General features: G+C 51.9%; 2 protein-coding genes across 8 annotated transcripts in view; one reads left to right on the forward strand and one right to left on the reverse strand.

The window, feature by feature from the left end:
- ALKBH2 (alkB homolog 2, alpha-ketoglutarate dependent dioxygenase) lies at positions 1–5,867 on the forward strand. 5 transcript variants are annotated; one of them, XM_019977675.2, is made up of 4 exons: positions 1–96; positions 610–1,042; positions 2,639–2,837; positions 4,512–5,867. In XM_019977675.2, exons 2-4 carry the CDS (start codon positions 766–768, stop codon positions 4,870–4,872), a joined length of 837 nt encoding a protein of 278 aa, XP_019833234.1. In that variant the 5' UTR covers positions 1–96; positions 610–765; the 3' UTR covers positions 4,873–5,867. The 5 variants fall into 5 exon arrangements, with proteins under 5 accessions (XP_019833234.1, XP_019833233.1, XP_070625824.1 ...); XM_019977674.2 differs by having other exon boundaries at positions 11–111; XM_019977676.2 differs by having other exon boundaries at positions 16–115.
- USP30 (ubiquitin specific peptidase 30) overlaps positions 5,014–12,924 on the reverse strand; it is a 23,662-nt gene continuing 15,751 nt past the window's right edge. Inside the window, exons 9-14 of one of the 3 annotated variants that reach the window (XR_011561205.1) lie at positions 12,441–12,527; positions 11,387–11,467; positions 10,586–10,805; positions 7,925–8,045; positions 5,924–7,480; positions 5,014–5,834 (exon numbers count right to left, since the gene is read on the reverse strand). Coding sequence is in view for 2 of the 3 variants with exons in the window: in XM_019977673.2 (XP_019833232.2) it covers positions 7,216–7,480; positions 7,925–8,045; positions 10,586–10,805; positions 11,387–11,467; positions 12,441–12,527 (774 nt within the window). In the remaining variant the exon portion in view is untranslated. Of the gene's footprint in view, positions 7,481–7,924; positions 8,046–10,585; positions 10,806–11,386; positions 11,468–12,440; positions 12,528–12,924 lie in introns of all 3 variants that reach the window. The other 2 variants (XM_019977673.2, XM_070769721.1) reach the window with 2 other exon arrangements.

Raw genomic sequence — 12,924 nt, forward strand, 5'->3', positions numbered from 1 at the left:
GGCGGGTAAACGTTTTCTCTTCCCCGCCAGCCCTTCCTAGAGTGTCTACAGGAACTGGAGTTCAGCGGGTGCTGAGATTTTTAAAGAGAACCCTCGGTACCGCCACCCAACGCACGTATTACAGTTCTTATTTTCTATCAGAGTTCGGCGTGCTTGCTTATGACCACGTTTAACCGTTGTTAAACATTTAGATTCTGAATCATGTCCATTTCAAGATCCCAATACTTAATCTGTTAATACTTGTGTGGGAGGGCCTATCAGTTATCCACCCCTGTCCTTTGCAGGGTGGCAGGGGGAGAGAGAGAGAGACATGCTTTTCTGGGTGAATTTGGGCAAACCCCTGCTCCTCTCACCGTGTCACTTTCCCAGGTATAAAGTGAGGGATTGGATAGTAGTTTCCAGGTTTGCCAGTGGCATGCGAATTCCGCGGGGGCAGGGAGAGGGGGAGTTATTTCTTTAAAATTCCTATTTGGGGGGGGTGGGTGGCAGGCACGTGGGTTTTGCAAGCCAGGCTGCTGATTCTGATACCAACCCGGGTGTGGGAGACCCCTGACCAGATCACCTCTGAGGGATCCTTCCAGCCTTAACCTCCTCTTTCTTCCTTTATAGGACTTGGTGTTCAACTTTTAAAATGGAACCTTAAAAATAGGAGGAATGCCCCTGTGGGACCACTTTGCAGAGTAGATTTTGGTGTTTGTGACAGACCCTGGGCAATCTCTCTTGGCCTGGCGATCAGCTCCCAGGTCTTCCTGTTGTGGAGACAAGATGGACAGATTCCTGGTAAAGGGGGCTGTTGGGAGCCTTAAGAGAAGGATGGAACAAGAGCAGACTGGAGGAGGCCCAGCAGGGTTGGCAGAAGAGGAGGGAAACAGCAAGAAAAATCCCAGGAGAGCAGCCCCAGGGAATGGAGTTGACTCAGCAGGCCTCACCTGGGGGCGCATTCGAGCGGAGGGCCTGAACTGCGATTACACAATCCTGTTTGGCAAAGCCGAAGCAGACGAGATTTTCCAAGAGTTGGAGAAAGAAGTGGAATATTTTACAGGTAAGCAGGGGATGGTGGCTGGTTTGTCCACACTACTGTGTGTCTGTGTTTAGAGAAATCTGAACTTAAGAGCCATAAACGGATTCCAGCACAAGCTGGAATCAAGATTGCCGGGAGAAATATCAATAACCTCAGATATGCAGATAACACCACCCTTATGGCAGAAAGCGAAGAACTAAAGAGCCTCCTGATGAAAGTGGGAGTGAAAAAGCTGACTTAAAACTCGACATTCAGAAAACTAAGATCATAGCATCCAGTCCCATCACTTCATGGGAAATAGATGGGGAAACAATAGGAACAGTGAGAGACTTTAATTTTGGGGCCTCCAAAATCACTGCAGATGGTGACTGCAGCCATGAAATAAAAGACGCGTGCTCCTTGGAAGAAAAGTTATGACCAACCTAGACAGCATGTTAAAAAGCAGAGACATTACTTTGCCAACAAAGGTCTATCTAGTCAAAGCTATGGTTCTTCCAGTAGTCATGTATAGATGTGAGAGTTGGACTATAAAGAAAGCTGAGCGCCGAAGAATTGATGCTTTCGAACTGTGGTGTTGGAGAAGACTCTTGAGAGTCCCTTGGACTGCAGGGAGATCCAACCAATCCATCCTCAAGGAAATCAGTCCTGAATATTCATAGGAAGGACCGACGCTGAAGCTGAAACTCCAATACTTTGGCCACCTGATGCGAAGAATTGACTCATTTGAAAAGACCCTGATGCTGTGAAAGATTGAAGGCAGGAGGAAAAGGGGATGACAGAGGATGAGATGGTTGAATGGCATCACCGACGCGATGGACATGAGTTTGAGTAAACTCCAGGAGTTGGTGATGGACAGGGAAGCCTGGCGTGCTGCAGTCCATGGGGTTGCAAAGAGTTGGACACGACTGAGCGACTGAACTGAACTGAATAACGGATGAGTTTGTTAATTAACACATACTCCTGGCACCTCTGGGCCAAGCACCTTACTGGGTGCTTGCGATACAAACTGAATAACGGGAATCGCCTGTCCGCTGAGAGCTGGGAAGTTACTAGGCAATCCCTGTGCACCAGTTCTCAGTATCAGCTGGAGGACTCTGTTGCTTGTCAGCACTCCATTGCTGGCCCCACCCCCTGCAGTCTAGTGTCCAGAGTTTCCGGTGCTGCTGACGCTGGAACCCACACTGAGAACCACTGCAGGGTGGCAGAGCACAGGGGAGTGTAGAAACGCCCATGGGAGACCCAGCCTCCATCAAGATCTGCATTAGCGCCATCTCCCCTGGATGCCCACACCCCTGCATCCCCGCAGTTGGCAACATCACAGTGCTAGCATGTAAGCTCACTTCATATTGCCCCAATTGTAGTCTCTTTTTTCTGGTTCTGCTGAGCAATTAAGTTACCGTGTTTTGTTTTTGTTTTTTAATTTGGACTAGAGCTGTTTCTCTCAGTGTTGGACAAGAATCACTGCCCTCATGGGAAGGCTTTGGGTGAGCCACAATCATTGTTGAGGAGGAGGTCCTCGGCCAGAGTAATAGATGTCACTCCTGTTGCACTTTCGCTCCTGAATGCTCAGGGAGCCAGTGGAGACTTCTGAGGCCCTGCCGTCTCTCCCCTGCACAGGTGCGCTGGCCAGGGTCCAGGTGTTCGGGAAGTGGCACAGTGTCCCAAGGAAGCAGGCGACCTACGGCGACACTGGGCTAACCTACACGTTTTCAGGCCTCACTCTGTCTCCGAAGCCCTGGATCCCCGTTCTGGAGCGTGTACGGGATCGTGTTTCTCTGGTGACTGGACAGACCTTCAACTTTGTGCTCATCAACAGGTGACACTCTGTCTTTACCTTTTTTTTTTTTTTCCCAGGAGCATGGACTGGATTTTATAAATCTTCTGTCTCTTCCAAAAGGAAGAACTTAGGATTCCCCTGCATTTTACTCATTTGTACAGCAGATAATTCTTTAGCATTCTTGGAGCCGTAGTAGTGGAACAGCACCAGCATTTCATCTTTATGGAGCGCCCACCTCAGGGTTGGGGGCCTTTCCAGGTGGCTCGGTGGTAAAGAATCCGCCTGCCAATGCAGGAGATGTGGGTTTGATCCCTGGGCTGGGAAGATCCCCTGGAGGAGAGCAGGGCAACCCACTCCAGTATTCTTACCTGGAGAATCCCATGGACCGAGGTTATGGGGTCCATGGCCTCGTAGATGTGGGATTGCAAAGTGTCAGATGTGACTGAGCACGCATGCGTGCACCTTGGCAGGGAGGGAGAGGCCGAGAGCTGACGAGTCATTGATAAATGTCTTGTAGAAAATTAAACAGGCTGATCTAAGAACATCTGAGAGGGAGGGTTTCTCAACAGCACTCGATGCTTTCAGCCAAATAATCCTCTTCTTGAGGCTGACTTCTGTGGTGTCAGATGGGCAGCATCCCTGACCTCCACCGACCGGATGCAGGGAGCTCCCTGTGGATGAGAAATGGTTGCCCGCCGCATCAGCACACGGATTCTTGCATCTTCCCATATACAGAAAACACTGAACTCATTAACCTGTGACGTCTGGTTTTCTTTAATTAACAAGAATCTTTTGATGTTCCGACTACCTGGTTTTTGTTGCAAAACCCCTTTATCCTGGCTCCTGCCTTGTCTCTTTGGGGCCATCGCTCAGAGCTGCGAGACCACCTCCCGGGCGTCAGTCCTCAGTTCTGTCTGCAGAATGAAACACGGTTTTCAACTTTTAGGTTGTGCGTTTTTTTCAAGGGTCCCTTTGGAGCAACGGAATGTCTCCAGACATCGCTTGAGTGCCCCGGGGAGGGCAGAATTGCCCTGGTTGAGAATTTGGGGTTTAGGGGAAGATGGTTAGAGGAGGGGTCAGGAAAGGGTGACATTGGAGCTTATAACTAAACCAAGGGAACGTGAGCCCCACAGGCCTCTGCAGGGAGAGCAGAGGGAGTTTGGAGTGTCTGTGGAGTGGAAATCCCACTGGTGGTGCCAGAAAACAGTGTATGAGGGAAAGAGGGGTGTGGGGTGAGCTCAGCTCAGAGGTGGGCAGGGGCCAGGCGAGGAATACAGATTTTATTCTAAGTTACAGAGAGAAGGCATCTTATATAAAAAGGGTTTACAAATATGAATCAGGGGTACTGTAAGACGTGTTTGGCCTCTATCCACGTGTGTGGGATTTTTGTTTGTGGCCGCACCATGTGACTTATGGGATCTTAGTTCCCCAACCAGGGACCCAACCTGGGCCGAGGCAGTGGAAGCGTGGAATCCTAACCACTGGACCGCCAGGGAATGCCCTACTGGTGGGCTGTTTGAAAGCCTGTGATCAGAGGGTTGATAACAAAGTGAAAGGCTAGCTTCACTACGTAGACCAGGGGCGGCCCTTCAGCCCCTGCACGAACCTGGGTTTGTGGCACTGTTTCCTGGCTGGTGGACGAGGAGCCCCGATGTGGGTGGCACGTTTCCAGAGAGGACTGTACTGTGAACTCTGCTCATTTTCTCACTGCAGGTACAAAGACGGCCAGGACCACATTGGCGAGCACAGGGATGATGAGAGAGAACTGGCTCCCGGGAGCCCAATCGCCTCTGTCTCCTTTGGGGCCTGCAGAGACTTCGTCTTCCGGCATAAGGATTCCCGGGGGAAGCACCCGTCCCGGAGGCTGGAGGTGGTCAGGCTCCAGCTGGCCCATGGCAGCTTACTCATGATGAACCACCCGACCAACACTCACTGGTACCACAGTCTCCCAGTCCGAAAGAAGGTTCTGGCTCCCCGGGTCAATCTGACATTTCGGAAAATCCTGCCTACTACAAAGCGAACAACATTGTTAACAGCAAGCGCTTCTGTTGGCTCCTTCGCTCTCCACTCCTAGAGGGAGCTGCTGTTTCTTTTACCAACAGGGAACATGGAACGGGTTTCACCCAAGCGCAGGGCTTCTTACGGGTACAACGCAGAACTCAGAGAAAGAGGACATTTGTATCAGACTGGTGAATTATGAAAGAATACCAGTTGATGTTTTTCCTAACAAAATGATTCTTTTATTGCTATAATACAGCAGATACAAAAGGTACCTTAGCAAATACATAAATCAACAGTTATTATGGCATAAACTATGAGTTTGACTCGGGTTTTTGCAAAAAAAAGAAGTGACTGTAAATAACTGAATGCTAGAAATAAGATTATTTGGCTGCTAACTAACGCCTAATAATTTACAATGTGAAGAAGCAGGGGTAGAGAATGTGCCTAGAGATCATTCACATTTACAGCCGTAGCCGTGGCCCAGTCCCTGGCCTCTGACCAAAGGTCTGCTTACAACCAAACATTCAAAGGGGGCACTGTTCACACCCGGCACCTCTCTTTGATGGCAGATTTCAGAGTACGCAGCGGCAGAAGGGCAGGTGCACAAAGCTACGGTTGGCCAGGCAGGTGAAGGCCACGTGACCTGGGCACGTGTTGCCCCAGGCTCGGGTATCACAGGGACGCTCCTTTCCCCATCAGAGCTGGGGTCTGCGACGAAGTCGGGAAGGGACACCTGCCGGGAGCAGAGAAGCTTCACGCTGCTCCTTTCTCCCTGATGCTCGCGGTCTGGAGAACTCTCACAGTCTGTTTGTGTCCGTAGCAGGACTTCCCAGTCCTCGGGACGCACACACACCTGGCCCAGTGGAATGGGGACTGCCTGGGCCTCCGCTGGGTTCAGCTGACACCAGGGTCTTGTCTGGGAGTGTCGCCAGCCTGCCCGCTAGGGAAGCATGGTCCTCAGCCTGACCTGGGTGACCACGATGCACCTGATTCCAAATCTTACTCTGAGGAATCAGTCTGGACTTGGTATCCTTTCTTTTTTAAATAAAAAAATCTAGTTAAAACATAGATACCGCTGTGTCCTCGAAATTCCTTTGGCCCTGGGCTGCCTTCATGAGACTTACCTGAGGATGGGGGAGGGTGATCAGATGGGGCCTTCTGTATGAGGTACTGGAAACCAACACGTGTAGAATATGGATCTAGGACAGGATGATGGGACTAGGTGTCAGCCGCCATTGTGTGTTTCAAAAGTTTTCTTAAACTTCTTTCTTCCTTTTTTGTGGGATGGGATGGGCCGGACTTTGATGGCCATGGAATCGAACTCTTCACTTTACAGATGAGGAAACCGAGGTGTGGAGAGGTGGAGGCCCCGAGTGAGATCTGTGCCCTTCCTTCTGAATCCAGCTCTCGTGCGGAGGCCAGGATTGTCTGTCTGTCTGTCTGTCATGGCCCCCAGCTCCACCTGTAAACCTCAGGAGCGCCACGTGGGCAATAAATAAATAGGTGAGAGTAATGGTCCACGGTGGGTCCTGGCGTGAGAAAGGGTTTTCTACGGAGCAGGGTGGTCGTGGGTGCAGTGCAGAGGCCGCCAGGTTCTGGCTGTCCGGGCAGTTATGTAGTAAGCAGTGGCCACACCTCTCAGAGTCCAGGACACGCAATATGATGGCAGCGAGGAAGCTGGTCACTTGTCACTGATGAAGTAGAGACAGAATTCCCCCGAGGGGCGGGTTTGGCAGATGAGCTTTCACTACATGTAAAGACTCTGAAAGGTTAGAAAAAGACGTACAAAAGGGAAGGCGGGCGTGTGCCAGGCGTCCTCTGAGCTGTCCCTCTGCTCTCCATTCGGTCACTCTGCAACAATCAGAGCTTTGCAAAAATTGTCCGTGTGACTCCCAGATGAGGTCTGTTTTCCAGAAGGGACGTGCTACAAAAGCAGTTGAGAGTGAAAGGCACTTTTTTTTTCTGTGAAATTGTTGCCTTTAATGATTTCACTAATTCATCAGTTTTCGTGGGCCTTGCTTGCTTATTAAAAAGATCTACGCTGAAGCCCTGGAGGGTCAGACAGAGTTAACTCCCCTTTAAGAACACCTGATGCATCAGAATATATTTAAAAAAAGGTGGCTTCTGGAGTCTGGTTCCTTTTAATTACCTGTATCGGGTGAGTGACAAGACACGGTCTAGACACACATGGTGCCCGGTACCACCCTGGTGCAAGCTGTGCGGGGAGGGGGTGGGGGCCTCATCTGGTGTGAATCGGGGCCGCCAGTTCCTCTGTGGAGCCTGCTCTTACACCACACCAGAAGGCCACAGGACTCTAGTGGGGCTGCTCACACGCGCGCACACACGCCACACACACGCACAGACACACAGGGCTGGGACAGTGCTGGCGGCTCTCCAGCCCTGGGGCAGGGCAGGGTCATTCCTCAGACTTGTACTCCCGACCCTGCGGCTGCATCTTGGAGAGGACGCGCTCGTAGAACAGGAGGTAGGCGCTGGAGGACAGCACCTCCTGCAGGCTGGCCTTGCGGACAGTGTCGTCGGAGACCCACAGCCACTGGCTGCTGGCGGAGACAGGGTTCTTGGCCGAGGGCGGGGAGCGCCGGTAGGTCACGAAGTGTCCAGAGTGCATGTCCCCGTGGTGGACGACCACAGCCATCAGCTGGAAGAGGTATGTGGAGGAGCTGAACGGTAGGAACAAACGCCAGTGGTTTACAAATACAACGAGGAAGGTTTAGAGGCAAAAGCAAAGAGTAGAGGACCCTAGCTGGATTCAATGACAGGGGACTGATGATGGCGCAGCCTGACAGCTGGACGCTATACAATGCTTAAAACGCAGACCTCCACTGACTGGCCTGGTGGGCCATCCAGTTCTGAAGGTGTGCTTGCATTGTGTGGTATATGCACACAAACACACACCTTTACAGAGAGGAAAACCAAGACTTAACTGGTGATCTCTGGGTGGTGTCCCAGAGACCTAATTTCTTTCTTTATACTCTGTGTACATACTTTCTTACATATGTACATGTATACACACGTACCCGTAATATTTATGATTTATGGACTTCATAATTCTTATTTTTAAAACAATCAGTGTATGAGGCTTGTGAGTCTAAGGAGCAGCTCACCTGTAGTCAGGAACAGCTGGGAGGGGGAAAGGCATGGGGGTCGGCAGGGCGGGCAACAAAGACGGGGAGCAGGCGCCGTTCATGAAAATCTGTGTTTTGGGGCCCCCCGGGTGATTGCGAACTGCAAGAGAAAAAGGCCCGAGGCGATTAAGATGAGCAGCAGCTCTGGGTAAACAAAATGTGGTTTTTGCTTAGCTTGAGATTTAACTCCCTGATAAGGCTACAAAGGAAAAATAGATAACTTGATTTTGTACTATGTTGATTCATAAAACTTGCTACTTGTTTGTCTTCACCTGCTTTATTCCCAAACAGAAAAACTGTATCCCCCTCCCAGCCTCCTGCTCACTGTGACAGCTTTGTGGATCTTTGAAATTTCCAGGCCTGGCTGCTAAAGACACATGTCAGAGCCAAGCAGTGGCCCGCTTACTGGCCTGACCAAAACCAAGGCTTCTCAACCTTGAGGCTCTGGTCGCCCTTTGTGGGCGCTGTCCCGGTCACTTGCAGGATGCTGAGCAGCACCTCTGGCCTCCACTCACACCAGCGCCTCCTCTCCCGGCCAGCGGAGACAACCAAACACGCCACCAGCCCCAGCCTGGTGCCCCCGGGGCCAGACTCCCTGCTGAAAAGCACTGATCCCAGCCCAGTGCCCCTGGGGGCCAGACTCCCTGCTGAAAAGCACAGATCCCAGCCCGGTGCCCCTGGGGGCCAGACTCCCTGCTGAAAAGCACTGATCCAAACATTCTCTTTTCTCCGAATGTCAGCTTCTGAGGAGCGGCAGTTGGCAGGCGGAGACAGCAGGGATGTGTTCACGGGTGCAGATGAGATAATTTAAGAGATGTTTACATCTCTTCTCCTTTCAAGTATCATATTTGGGGGCCTTTAATACCGACCAGCTACACTGTTGGCCTCTTTAACCACCACATTCTGAACACTAGCAGACCTGCGCCCCTACCTGGGAGAGGAGAAAGTGAGGCCAAGAGGCCCTTGATTTAAAACTGGGCCCTCTTCCCACCCCTGCTGCTCTACTCTCAAAGTTAATCTGTGGATCTGCTGAGAAAGGACAAAGCTCCGTCCCCCTGTGAGTGATGTCCTGCCAGGCCACGCTGCTACTGCTGCTAAGTCACTTCAGTCGTGTCCGACTCTGTGCGACCCCATAGACGGCAGCCCACCAGGCCTCCCCGTCCCTGGGATTCTCTAGGCAAGAACACTGGAGTGGGTTGCCATTTCCTTCTCCAATGCATGAAAGTGAAAAGTGAAAGTGAAGTTGCTTAGTCGTGTCCGACTCTAGTGACCCCATGGACTGCAGCCTACCAGGCTCCTCCGTCCATGGGATTTTCCAGGCAAGAGTACTGGAGTGGGGTGCCATTGCCTTCTCCGCCAGGCCACGCAGCTGGATGTAAAAACGAATAACAGTATTGAGGGGGCGGAGACTTCCCTGGTGGTCCAGTGGCTAAGACTGTGCTCCCAGTGCAGGGGGCCCAGCTTTGACCCCTGGTCAGGGAACTAGGTCCCACATGCCACAACTAAGACCTGGTGGGCCAAATAAATAAATAAAAATAAATATTAAAAAAAAAAAAAAAGAATAAAAGTAGTGAGGGGCACTAGGTGGGGAAAGGCCAGAGTGCAGGGAAGACAGTACTGGCTTGACTAGGAGCAGCAAACGAGGTGGGCGGTTGTGGAGGGAGGGTGGAACAGGACAGGATGTTCAGGCTTGGAGCCTTTAAAGTCAGTGGGTTTTCCCTCATTAATGAAGAACTAAACACATTACATACAAGACCTTTACAAAACTGCCCCACACTCCATTCCAGTTCCAGATGCCCCGTCTGGCACTCAGCCTCTGGAAGCCTTGGTTCTCTCTTCAGTGAGACTGAAGGTGATAACAGCTACCTGGCTTCACTGGTGCCTGAGTCAAGGATTAACCTCAAGGGAGGATTGTAATGGGATCGGATAAATCAGCAATTCAGTAAAGAAGTAGCAACCCAAGTAAGATGTTTAGGGATCTTCAGCCAGGATACTGCCTCCCCACATTTCCTGTCTAAAGGAGGTGATGGGAGGGAGGCTCAAGAGGGAGGAGATATATGTATACCTATAGCTGATTCCCTGGTGGCTCAGACGGTAGAGAATCCACCTGCAATGCAGGAGACCTGGGTTGGGAAGATCCCCTGGCGAAGGAAATGGCTACCCACTCCAGTATTCTTGCCTGGGGAATCGTGTGGACAGAGGAGCCTGGCAGGCTATAGTCCATGGGTCACAAAGAGTCAGACACGACTGAGTGACTTTGACACATAGCTGATTCACACTGTTGTACAGCAGAAACCAACACAACATTATAAAGCAATTATCCTCAATTAAAAATTGAATATATTCACTAGGTGACTGTATGGGGGCAGAAAAGAAGAAATTCAGTGGACTGAGGCGAGTCAATTATTGTTTAGCCAGAAGATCAGAAAGCAACCTTCCTCCCTCCTGCCTGTGTGTTTCCATCCGTCATAGAGCTTTTAAAAACTAGACATCACTGTATCATTTTAACCTCTTTTATGAAACCCGCCTTCTCTCACCCCCAATCCTGCTGTTCTCAAGAATTGAAGCGCCATCGGGCAAGCCTGGCCCTGGTGGCGCCAGGGCCCGGAGGGTCCCTGTCTCTGCCCCTTGGACACACACCTGACTTGGGGGCTGCCGGCCCGTCCTGCAGCTCCAGCGCGGGCCCTGCTTTCTCACACTGCTCGGGGCTGCGGTGACCGGGCTTGTGTCCCAGGAGGTGGTACTTGTAGATGTCCATCATCAGGAACTCGCCGAACTGCACGTGCTCATGCCGCTTCAGGGGCGTGCCGTGGCTGGACCAGCTCAGCCGCTGGAGGTGGATGCACAGGCACTGCGGGAGCTGCGGCGGAGAGACGGGAGGAGTGGAGGGCCGGAGCGGGACCCGGGGGGCCCCAGAGCAGAGCCAGACCCGGGGTTCTGGGAGCAGAGCCAGATCTGGGGGGCCCCCAGAGCAGAGCCAGACCTGGGGTTCTGGGAGCAGAGCTGGATCTGGGGGCCCCCAGAGCAGAGCCAGACCCGGGGTTCTGAGAGCAGAGATGGATCTGCGGGGGCCCCAGAGCAGAGCCAGAGCTGGGGGTCCTGGGAGCAGAGCCAGACCTGGGGGGCCCCCAGAGCAGAGCCAGACCCGGGGTTCTGGGAGCAGAGATGGACCCGGGGGGCCCCCAGAGCAGAGCCAGACCCGGGGGGTCCTTGGAGCAGAGCTGGACCCGGGGGGCCCCCAGAGCAGAGCCAGACCCAGGGGTCCTGGGAGCAGAGCCGGATCTGGGGGGCCTCCAGAGCAGAGCCAGACCCAGGGGTCCTGGGAGCAGAGCCGGATCTGGGGGGCCCCCAGAGCAGAGCCAGACCCGGGGGTCCTGGGAGCAGAGCTAGATCTGGGGGGCTCCAGGGGCAGAGCTGGCCAGGTGTGCGGCATAGGCTCACCTTCCCCAGTTTTAATTGTTTGACAAATGTGGTCCTCTGGTGTTCCACCTTCTCCCCATTCAGCGTCCCTTTTGCCTCAATCTGAAATAAAGGAAACATCTCTCTGAAGAAATTCTTGAAACAGGACCCTCAGAGAGAGCAGAGGGCCAGGCTGGAGTTAGCCCAGCATTCACTGGGCACTTGGCATCCACCTGCCAAAGGAACTCAGCTGCCCAGATATTTGCAAATTGGTTTCACTGTTTTAAATGGGCTTCCCTGGTAGCTAAGCTGGTAAAGAATCCACCTGTGATGCAGGAGACCCCAGTTGGACTCCTTGGTTGGGAAGATCCCCTGGAGAAGGGAATGGCTACCCACTCCAGTATTCTGGCCTGGAGAATTCCATGGACTGTAGAGCCCATGGGGTTGCAAAGAGTCGGACATGACTGAGCGACTTTCGCTTTCACTGTTTTAAAGAGGATGACATGGTTGGATGGCATCACCAACTCAATGACATGAGTTTGAGCAAACTCCGGGAGATAGTGAAGGACAGGGAAGCTTGGCATACTGTAGTCCACGGGGTCACCAAGAGTTGGACATGACTTAGCAACTGAACAAAAACAAGAGTCATTAAATAATTGTGACTGTTGCAGCAAGAGAAACAAAGAGGCCGCAATGAAACTCTGCACTGGCTGCCTGTCATCTGTTTTGTTTTGTGTCTTCAAAAATTCTTTCCCGTACACTTTCTCTTAATTCAGAGGATGACATTCCTGGGGCAGTTGGGCAGGAGTGAGACAGGTGGGCATGGAGGGGACTGTAGCAAATTGGAGCGGGCATGTCTCACCTCAAAGCATATGATTCAATTTTTTTCCTTTAAACATTCTGTGAATGAAACAACTCATCTGGGAAAAGATATAGTCCGTGGGCTGCCAACTTTCTAAGCAAGTTAGGTGGAGGTGGCTGTGGCTGCAGGGAGCCTCTGGGCCAGTCAACAGAGCTCAGGGCTAAGGGTATGAGAGGCCTTGTATCCGGACATGGGGGCCAGCTCAGGAGATGGCAGCCAGGGTTAAAGTCATACCTTCGTACAGTTGTCACAGACGACATCCCGCACGGATTCTGACGAGATGAAGTGGTGAAGGCAGTGGTCCAGGGTCAGTGGATGACCCTATGGCACAAGAAGCACGTTCATGAATACAAGTCAAGGAGAGCTGGACTGACACCGCTAACAGGGTGAAGCCCAGAGCTTTACTCTGCTTAGGTAGGCTGCGAGGCCTCACAGACACAAGTGGGTGTTTCCTGAACAAAATGGAGAGTTCAGAGCATCCTAGATTTGTTATTCTGGACGGATTCAAGGGTATGAGGACCCAATACTGCAGAAAAGTATGCGCTTCTGTGCTGTTTTACGCATCTCTGAACTTGAGAGGTGTGTGTATATGTATTTGAAAAAGCCAAAATTTCTGCAGCGAGAGAGAAACCACCTTCTTCCCCGACAGGTCGTGGTAACCACAGATTAAAACTAAGACAGGTTCAACCAACTACGTGTCTGAGTCATGTGTAGTACC

Source organism: Bos indicus, chromosome 17 (assembly GCF_029378745.1).
Source record: "Bos indicus isolate NIAB-ARS_2022 breed Sahiwal x Tharparkar chromosome 17, NIAB-ARS_B.indTharparkar_mat_pri_1.0, whole genome shotgun sequence".
Taxonomy (NCBI): Eukaryota; Metazoa; Chordata; class Mammalia; order Artiodactyla; family Bovidae; genus Bos; species Bos indicus.

Bases quoted from the DNA above. Each gene is read 5' to 3' on its own strand.
- ALKBH2 (XM_019977675.2), top strand. From the start codon at position 766: ATGGACAGATTCCTGGTAAAGGGGGCTGTTGGGAGCCTTAAGAGAAGG. The intron at 1,043-2,638 runs GTAAGCAGGGGA...TCCCCTGCACAG, and splicing joins AGAAGTGGAATATTTTACAG to GTGCGCTGGCCAGGGTCCAG. The intron at 2,838-4,511 runs GTGACACTCTGT...TTCTCACTGCAG, and splicing joins AACTTTGTGCTCATCAACAG to GTACAAAGACGGCCAGGACC.